Here is a 10,637-nt window from a genome sequence, read left to right on the forward strand (position 1 = left end):
AATAGAGTAACGCTCCGCCTTTCTCAGCCGGCCGTTAAGCTGAACTTTCCCGCTGGTATCTTAGCGACCAAACCCACCCAGTGGGCCCGCTCGCTCCGCTTCGCACATGCGCAAAATGCGGGCGGAGAAGGGGGCTTCTTGGTCCGGTGGGTTAGACGTTCCAGTGCCAGGTGAGAAGCTGGGATCTGAAGCCTCGGGTGAAGACGGAGAGAAGAGCGAGGTGAGTAACGGGGTACCTCCACCGACTCCAAGCCTTTAGTGCAGACGATGAGAGCCTTTATTTGCTTTTTTGACCTTTTCGTATCCCGGGAAAGGATGAGAATCCAGGGCCTGGCGGGCCGGGTAAATTGGTCCAGTTTAGGCTTACTGTCCGGCTGGAATTAACAGAGGTAGAGGGGACGGACCTTGCCGGGGGCCGCTAGATATTTCTCTGCCTCCACAGTGCCGGGGCTTGGCCTTTAGCATTTCCCTTTTATCTGGTCCGGAGGGATTCTGGCGCTGTAGCCGAATGGCTGGAAGGAAGTGGGCAAGGGGACAGTGTGGGCGTTGGGATGCACCAAAATTAACTGCACACGAAAGTTTTTAACCAGGTTGTAGTATTTATTTGCCGGGAAGAACTTTGGCTCCAGTTATAATTACGATTCTATCCCCGCCGACCCCTACCCTACTCTCACCCTCAGCCATTCCTGTGGTTGAATCCCAAGATTTGGCCGGCTTTCCAGCCATATCCTGCATAAATCCATAGTCATGAGTCAGACAGAAGTAGCCTGATAGGGGCGCCTGGGTGGCTCCGTGGTTTAAAGCCTCTGCCTTCGGCTGAGGTCATGATCCCGGGGTTATGGGATCGAGCCCCGCATCTGGCTCTCTGCTCCGCGGGGAGCCTTTCTCTGCCTGCCTCTCTGCCTACTTGTCAAATAAATAAATACATTTATTTGCCTCTCTGTCAAATAAATAAATACAATCCTAAAAAAAAAAAAAGAAGAAGAAGAAGTAGCCTGATAATCCAGTTGATTCAGTTAACTGCAGAGATTTAGAAGCCTACTGTAAATCAGAGCAAATTCTTGTCCAGAGGGGCAGACTTATTGACTCTCCCAGTCGTAAATCTGGTCGGGGACCAGGCAGAGGGTGGGAGAGAATGAGGTGGACCTCTCACTTTCCATGGTAGAAATGAAGAGGTGATATTCCTGATATTCCCTTAAAACTTCTAGCCCTAATTTCTTACACATCAGGACTGTTTTTATGCCTCCTGCGGTACCTTCTGCAGAGTAAGTACTTTATTTTCCAAAAATCATACTGGACTCTCCAGCAGTGGATTTATGAGGAACATTAACTTTTGCCCAATTTTCTTTCCCACTTATCTCCTTGAAGGCAGGGCAAGGAAAATGTGCAAAGCGCATTGTTGAATCACAGTTCATACTGTATGAAGTATGTAGAAGCATGGCACATTTTCCAAAACCATCATCCTGTCTGTTTCACATTCTATCCCAGTCAGACACCCAAGCTTTGTAATCATAAACAACATATTAGGATTCTGGAAAATAGGTAAGGTTATTCTAAAATTAGAAATGATTTTTCCGTATAAAGTCCCAGTGGAAATTAAAATTATTCAAGTTCAAGATATTTTGTGAATTAAGTAGAATGCTCATTGATTTAATTATAACGCGGTAGACCCTTAAACAATAAGGATTTGAACTGTGTGGGCCTACTTATACATGGATTTTTTTTTTTTTTTTTTTTTTTGTAGATTTGCCACAATTTGAAAAAAAAACTCCCTGTTGAAACTTGTAGCCTAGAGATACTGAAAAAAAAGTTTTTTTAAGGTATTATTGTAAGAATACAGCATATAACACATGTAACATATAAAATATGTGTTAATTTGCTGTTTTTGTTATCTGTAAGGCTTCCAAGTGATAGTAGGCTATTAGTAGTTAAGTGTAGTTAAGTTTTGAGGGAGTCAAGAGTTATATTTGGATTTTCAGTTGTGCAGTGGTCGGAGTCCGGTCCCTAACCCCTAGATTTTAAGGGTTAATTGTATTTTGATTTTTCAGGCCATTAGCCTCACCAGGAAAGTTGCTCTTGATGAGTTTTAAGGACATTTACTTCATCTTTACTACTAATATTAAGGGGATTTCTGAGACCCAGGAATGAGTAGTGACCAAATATATAGAACCAAATTCTAACCTTAATCAGTTTTGATCTTATGGCAATTAAAAGTCTTAGTAATATGAACCTGCTGTTAACCTGCTTTTACATCGCTTTGTGATTTAGGCTCTCATATTTGGGAAATTAACTTCTAGTAAAATGATTTTTTTATTATAGTCTCAGGTTGCAATTCCTAGGTCTTGGGTCTAGAAAGTACTTAGTCTTGAAAAATAGCTGTTACTAATCCAATTGTATTGTAAAACAGTAGTAATAATAATAATTAGTCTAGGAAAATATTAAATTCATTGGCACTCTTAATTCTACTAAATTTGCTTAATGCTTTCCACATGTCTTATATTGTGCCAGCTACTGGGTGAGTTTGAAAGGAACTGAGTGTAGAGGATAAAGATGAATAAAAGTAAGGAACCCACAGATTAGTAGGGGAGAAAGGCACAGACATATATAGAGAGTTTTAGATTCCTGGCGCTAGTAGATGTGTGTGGAAAGTGCATGAGCACTGGAAGGAGGCACTACCTCCTGGGGCAATGGAGAAGGTTGTATCAAAAATGTGGAGTCCTGCAGGAGACTCCCTGCTGAGCTTCTCCTCCCTCTGCTCCTTCCCCCACTCATGCACGCGCTCTCTCTCTCTCTCTCTCTCTCTCAAATAAATAAATAACATCTCTCTCTCTCTCTCAAAAAAATAAATAACATTTTTTAAAATGTGGCATTTGCCTTGGGTCATGAAAAATATATAGCATTTGCCAAGGTGAAGAAAGGGTAGGATATTCAAAGGTGAATATAGCATGTGTAAATATGAAAATAAATGTATGTTCTAATGTGTCAAGATCTTAGGGTGTATAAGGAAAGGTGGGAACTGAGTCACAAATTATGTTGAGGTCTGATTATGGGACACATGTGTCAAACTAAGGAGTGAAGATTTTATTTTCTAAGATAAATAGATATTTTTAGGCAATGGAGTACTTTGATTAGGTTTGTGTTTTGCAAAGATAATTCTGACAACATGTGAAGGAGGAACCATTTTGGAAGCAATTAAAGGGTCTCAACTAAGGCAGTCCCAAATAGGAATCATGTCAACTGTAAAGGTGATTGGAACTTAAATTTTGGTGGAGTAATACTGACAATGGCATCTTTTTAATCTTTACCTATTTCACCATGCCTGTTACTGTCTTTGCCTTTTTATACTCAGTTTTGTACTTAAAGTTAAGATAGCAACTATGGTGAAAACCATTTGCTCACCAAATATTTATTGTCAGCAGCGTGTCAGACAATATTCTTGGTACATGGTATACCCTCAGTGACTAAAATTGTCCTCCTGGGAATTACATTCTAACAGAGGGAAATGGCCATACATAATAAATACATACCTAAACTTTGTACTACTTTATAAAGTGGTAAGTGTTATGGAAAAAAGGAAGTAGAGTAGTTAAAGGGAATCCAAGTGTAGAGGGAAAAGTGGAGTTCGTGATGTTAGATAGGGTGCTCCATGGTAGGCCTCACTGAAAAGAGTAAATTTAAATAAATATTTAGAGGTGGTGAGGCAACAGATTTCGCAGGGGTGAACAATCCAGAAAGGGAATAACTAGAACAGAAACTCTGAGTTAGGGAGCATGACTTGCAGACTCCTTGAGGATAGAGTAGTAGGAAACAAAAGAAGGGTAAGAGGGAGGAGTGCAGATTATTAGGGCTTTATTAGCACCTTGATTTTCATTCCTAGTGAAATGGGAAGGCTTTGCAAGATTTTGAGCAGAGGAGTGAAATGACCTGAGCTGATTTTTTAAAAGGGGCTTCTGTGTCAGACAAAGGAGTAAAAACTTTTATGTTCCAAGTTGAAGGTTTTTAAGTAATAGAATATGATTAGACCGCTATATTGGGAATAGACTGGTGATATACAAACTGTTCATTTTGATAATGAAGAAAGCTAATCATACCTGTCAGAAAATATTAATATTTTTAAAATTCAACTCCTGAAAAGTATTGTATGTCTTGGTATCCTAGACCAAATGCCTTAAACAGGACTAGACATCATACTAGGAAAAGAAGGATGCTTTTGATATCAAAACCCAGTGAAGTAGTGTGACTGTGCTTCTGTTACACGTTTAGAAATTTAAAGAAACATTAAGCTGGCAAGTAAAGTTGTTAGGAAACCCAATAATAAAACAGCTGTTTGTGGAAAACATTGGTGCTGATGTATGGCAGAACAAAAATCAGAGTGTCAATTCAATGCCAAGAAAAGGTTTTTTTTCCCTTGAAATTACCTATTTCACCATGCCTGTTACTGTCTTTGCCTTTTTATACTCAACTTTTTAGAAGATGAGGGATTTTTGTTTGCATTTTTATTTTATAGTAATTAATTAATCTTTCCAAAATAATTATTTAGGAGCTTTTCCCAACTTAGGAATGCTAAGACTTTTTTTTTTTAATTGCTGCTGGAACTTGGAATAGAGTCTTCAAATGCTAAAATAGCATTTTTCTTGAATATTTGTTCATATTTTATTAAATATAAAATATTCTGTTCATTTCAGGTGTACAGCATATTGCGTCAAAGTGATTATCAAAAAAGTAGATAACACAACCTACAGAGGGGGAAAATTTGTAAATTGTATTTTGATAAGGTCCTAATTTCCAGAATATGCAAAGAATTCTTACAATTCAACAATAAAAAGACAACCCAATTTTAAAATGGGCAAAAGATTTGAATAGTTATTTCTCCAAATGGCCAGCCAGTACATGAAAAGATGCTTATCATCGTTAGTTTTTAAAGAAGGCAAATCAAAACTGCAGTGACATATCACTTCACTTCTAATAGGATGTCTATTGTTTAAAAAACAGAGACAAAACATAAAACAGAAGATATGTATTGGTGAGCATACTGGGTTGAGTAGTGTTCGCTCCAAAACTCATGTCCATCCAGAATCTCAGAATGATTTTATTTGGAAATAGAATCTTTATATAAGTAGCTAGTTAAGATAGGTCATGCCAGATTGCGGTTGACCCTAAATAAAATGAATGGTGTCCTTTTAAGAAAACCATATGAAAAAAAAAGCAGAATAGTGAGTTTTTTTTACAAAAAGCCATGGACCTCCAGGAGCCAGCTAGAAACTAGAAGAGCCTTCCCTAGAGCCTTCAGAAGATTCAGGGCCCTGCAGATAGCTTGATTTCAGACTTCTGGACTCCAGAACCATGAGAGAATAAAAATGTATTGTTTTAAGCATCCAGCTTTTGGTAATTCAGTACAGCACCGCTAGGAAATCAACACAACAAGGATGTGGAAAAATTGAAACCCTCATGTATTGCTGGTGAGAAAGTAAACTGATTCAGCTGCTATAGAAGACAGTTTGGTAGTTCCTCAGAAAGTTAAACATAAAATGACCATGTGACCACTCCTAGGTGTATACCCAAACGAATTGAAAACATGACACTTGTACACAAATGTTCATAGTAGCACAATTCACAGTAGTCAAAAGATAGAAACAACTGAAATGTCCATCAACAGATAAATAAGGTGATACATACATACAGTGGAATATTACTCAGCCATAAAAAGGAATGAAGGGGGCACCTGGGTGGCTCAGTGGTTAAGCCTCTGCCTTCAGCTCAGGTTATGATCTCAGGGTCCTGGGATCGAGCCCCGCATCGGGCTCTCTGCTCAGCAGGAGCCTGCTTCCTCCTCTCTCTGCCTGCCTCTCTGCCTACTTGTGATCTCTCTCTCTTTCTGTCAAATAAATAAATAAAATCTTAAAAAAAAAAAAAAAGAATGAAGTACTGATACATAATATTATGTGGATAAACCTCAAAAACATTATACTAAGTGAAAGAAGCCAGACAGAAAAGGTCACATATTGTGTGATTCTGTTTACATGAAATGTCCAGAAAAGGTAGATCCATAGACATAAGACATAGACATAAAAACCATAACGTTTTTAGAAGTATAGAAGAATATCTTTTGTACTCAGGATGTTTAAGTAACAGACCCCCAAAAGCAATAGCCTTTTATAAAAAGGGAAAACAAAAATATAAATGATCTGGGGAAGTAGATTGCCAAGCAACAATAAGGTCAGTTGAAGTTTGAAATGATACAGCATGGTTGTGTTTGTTTTTGTGTTTATTTTCAGCTGCAGCAAGGTGAGTGTGGAGTAGACAGAGAGTTGGATTTCATCAAGATTGATGGCTTTGCAAGGTGAGTAGGGTGAACTTGAAGTGGGATAAGGATTTTTGAGGATATATGTGCAAAGGAGCGATTGTAATAATTGACAGATCGGAATTTAAACTGGATAAGTAGAGAATTGACAGTATGGGGGTGAGGAGTGAGGGACAGCGAAAACATGGTAAGATCAGATAATTTGAAGATACAGTGGGTCTCGGGATTAGAGTAGGAGTCCTAGAGTATATATTGGTGTCGTATCAAATGAGATATGCCTGGATGTATCAAGAGTTTGATTTTTATTTTATAGAATTGAAATTTTCACAAAAGAGCATTTGCATTTGAAACTGAGTACAAACAGTCCATCTTCATACCTTTTCCTTGGCTATATTAGCTTTTCCCCTTAGTTCTTGAAAGCTTATAGGAAGCTACTCTTGAGGAGTAGTTGTGTTATGCCTTCCTCCTGATCATAAGGTATCTTGAATAGTGGCACTCAGTTTCAAGGATGAATCCAGGTATTATAGGAACAAATTTATCAAATGAAAAGTAAAACTCTGAATTGCTTGCTTTTTGATATTTTGGATTTAAAAGATTGTGACAAAAAATATCGTTCAAAGAACTGTAAAGTCTTAGAGTTGGAAGAGTTTATATTATCTACAATTTTAGTTCTAGTCTTTGAGAGCTTATACCTCGCAAGATAGGTCATTTTATTATAGACAGCTTTTCAAATAAGGGGTACTTTTAAAAGTTCTTAAAAGTTGTTAAAAAGTTCTTTTTATTGGACTGAAGTTTTCTCTCTTTAAATCTTACTGGTTTTAGTTGTGGATTTTTAACTAGTATGTGGAAAAAGCCCAATTGCTTTCGAACTTCCCTTTAAATAATACTTTTTTCCCCTTTGCATTCTAATCAGTAACCTAGTCCACCCTCTCACCGGCATCCCTTTTCCACATTCCCTATCTAGATAACTACAGATAATGCTTAGCTGGCTTCTCTGCCTCCAGTGAGGCACCTACCTACCCTGTTCATTCTCCATGCTATCAGAATGGTAATCTATCCAAAACACTAGCAGCAGCAGCAGTAATCACAGTAGTACTCAGAAGGGATTATGTGCCTGGAGTTGTTCTGAACACTGTAGTCCTTTACTCCTTATAACAACCCTACAAGGTAGTTTCTGTTATAGTCCTTATTTTTCAGATGTGGACAGAGTAGAGTAGTTAGATAACTTGTTGAAGTCTACATAGCTAATAAGTGTTCGAGCCAAGTTCAAATCCAGACTTCTAGATTTAGAGCACATGCTTTCAAACTCTATATCAAGCTGTTTCTTAATCTTCCCTACTTAAAACACTTCAGTGGTTCCCATCATAGGATCAGGTTTGACGTGGCACATAATGCCCTTCATGTTCCAACCCCTTTTCTCAAGAGCTTCATCTTCCATTTCCTACTACTTTCTTCATATTTCTATAAAATTAAACTACTTATATTACCCCAGTACACTGTGTTTTTTCACATATATGTGCATTTACTACCCCCTCCTTTGACTTGCTGACTCTTTCAAATTATTCTTCAAGACTCATTTCAAGCATTGTCTTCTTTTGGAAACACTACCAGAATTGTTGCCTACATGATCCACTTCCCCTATTGGATGAAGTATTGCTTCCCTACATGCCCATACCTTTATCGAAGTATCATTATAGTACTGTTATCATTGCACTGACCCTATTTAATGGAAACTGTATATACTAGAAACCCGTCAAAGGCAGAGACGATATCTGATTTTTCTTTTATAAGCAATTATAATCACGAATTACACTGAATAAATTTCCAAGTTTTTATTTTATTTGCAGATGATGATTCATGGTGATGGCTTGCAGGGTCATAAATAAAAGAAGGCACATGGGACTTCAACAACTTTCATCATTTGCGGGAACAGGAAGAACTTTCCTAGGTCCATTAAAATTATCTAAATTTATTATAGATGCAGAGTGTCATGAAAGTGTGTTAATCAGTTCAACAGTAAGGCTTCTCGAAAGTTTGGACTTAACCAGTGCAGTGGGACAACTTCTCAACGAAGCAGTTCAAGCACAAAATAACACATACAAAACTGGAACCAGTACTCTTTTGTTTCTCATCGGTGCCTGGAGCAGTGCTGCTGAAGAATGTCTCCATTTAGGTGTCCCCATTTCATTAATAGTGTCTGCAATGTCAGAGGGCTTGAACTCTTGCATTGAAGAGGTAGTTTCCCTTCAAGTACCTGTCTACAATGTATTTGACCAGATAGACAACACTAAGACATTTTCTGGAGTTGAAACATCTAGTGTCAGTTTGTGCCCTTTTCTACAAATCCCTTCAGATACTGGTTTACAGAAAGAGCATGATCTCAAAGATGTTGCCTCTCCATCACTGACCTTTTACAATCTTTCTGGGATACCTGTTAGATCACCTAAACTCTTTAGATCTCAGGCTGAAGTTGAAGCAGACAAAAATACACTACAAAATCCTCAAAGTCTGCAAAACAGTCTGCTCACAGGCAGCCGTTACGGAAAGTCAATACTAATCCATAGTAGGCATTTTAATAGGACAGATAATAATCAGTGGATAAACAAACCAGATGGATTTCTAGAACAACATGGTGGAGCTACTCCCAATACTTACAGATGTAGTGATTTGGTAGAGTTGGAGATGGGTTTGAGTCACGGAGATCACCATAGCATGAAATTAGTAGATGAAGCAGTACGGCTGCAGTATCAGAACGCAAGTATGCAGCAAGGCAGCCGTATGATGCCATTTAGGTTTGACATTTCCAGAATCTTCACTTGTTGTTTACCAGGTGTACCTGAAAGTTTTTCCTGTGTCTGTCCAGGATTTATCACTGTTATATCAATATCTAATACTACTCTGATCAAGGAATTACAGAATCAGCCTATCCGGATTCTTCTCATTGAGGGTGACCTCACAGAGAAATATCGGCACCTGGGGTTTAATAAGGCTACAAATATTAACACAGTACTGGAAAGCATGAGGGTTCAACAAGACACCACAGAAGAACTGTGGACAAATTATGTCTTACAGGTATTAATTAAGTTCAATGTGAACCTCGTCCTGGTACAAGGAAATGTGTCTGAACACTTAACTGAAAAGTGCATACACACTAAGCGGTTGGTACTTGGGTCAGTGAATAGCAGTGTGATGCAGGCTTTTGCAGAAGCTTCGGGAGCAGTACAGGTGACCTACATCACGCAAGTGAATGAAAACTGTGTGGGCAGTGGGGTCTCTGTGACCTTCTGGAGAAGTATTCCTTCAGATGTCATAGATAGGATCAACGTAATTACAATCGTGATAAAAACGGAAGGAATTAATCTGGTTACAGTAGTGCTCACTAGCCCAGTCACTGCACAGATGCAAACCAAAGAAGATAGATTCTGGACTTGTGCCTATCGTCTGTATTATGCTCTAGAAGAGCAAAAGGTCTTCCTTGGAGGTGGTGCAGTTGAATTTTTGTGTCTTAGCCACCTTCAGATTCTTGCAGAGCAATCACTGAGTAAAAGAAACTACGTCTGTTCAGGATGGCTTCCTGATACTTCCTCTTGGCTGGCCTCCTCTCTGGCACTATACAGATCAACTGTGCTTAAATGCCTGGCAAATGGGTGGCACAAATACCTTTCAACTCTCATATATAACACAGCCAGTTGCTCATCAGAATTTGAAGCCAGCACATTCATTCAACAGCGTCTACAAAATGCCACAGACTCTGGTTCTCCTTCATCTTACATCTTGAATGAATATAGTAAACTAAATAGTGGAATTTTTAATTCAGGCATTTCAAATAAACTGGAACAGATTCCAAGCATTTATGACGTCGTTATTCCAAAGACCGAGGCATGGCGCCGAGCTTTGGATTTAGTACTATTAGTACTTCAAACAGACAGTGAAATTATTACTGGACTTGGACACAGACAGTTAAATTCACAGGAAACAGAGGGCTTTTTATTTTTGTAGTGTTATTGGCTAAGTCTTTGGAAAGTAAGATTTTGTAATGTATCATGCTAATAAATTTCCTAATAATAAATCAAGCCAAGTCATAGTGCCAGCCTTTACCAAGAAGAAAATTGTTGATGTCTGTCAATAACTGCAGGGTCTGAGATTTCACCCAATTTACCTGTTAGCCTGTTACCATTTCATGGTATGCAACAGATACACGAGACACTTGGATCAGAGACAGTGCACTTTGATATTCACGATGAAAGTGGTAGCTAGTGCTTCTTGTTGGTTTGTATCAGTTCCCATTTCTCTGAGCCCCATAAGACAACATAAAAGGCCAGTGATGGAAGCGGGC

At 38.6% G+C, this 10,637-nt stretch overlaps 1 protein-coding gene across 1 annotated transcript; it reads left to right on the plus strand.

Moving 5' to 3' along the window:
* The first annotated feature begins 22 nt into the window (after positions 1-22).
* On the plus strand, positions 23-10,374 carry BBS12 (Bardet-Biedl syndrome 12). Its single transcript, XM_004747967.3, has 3 exons — positions 23-220; positions 6,276-6,340; positions 8,149-10,374. Exon 3 carries the CDS (start codon positions 8,159-8,161, stop codon positions 10,298-10,300), a length of 2,142 nt encoding a protein of 713 aa, XP_004748024.1. The 5' UTR covers positions 23-220; positions 6,276-6,340; positions 8,149-8,158; the 3' UTR covers positions 10,301-10,374.
* Positions 10,375-10,637: the final 263 nt, after the last annotated feature.

Source organism: Mustela putorius, unplaced genomic scaffold, assembly GCF_011764305.1.
Source record: "Mustela putorius furo isolate JIRA1106 unplaced genomic scaffold, ASM1176430v1.1 tig00000721_pilon_pilon_pilon, whole genome shotgun sequence".
Lineage (NCBI taxonomy): Eukaryota > Metazoa > Chordata > Mammalia > Carnivora > Mustelidae > Mustela > Mustela putorius.

Coding starts and splice junctions, on each gene's coding strand:
- BBS12 (XM_004747967.3), top strand. CDS start 8,159: ATGGTGATGGCTTGCAGGGTCATAAATAAAAGAAGGCACATGGGACTT.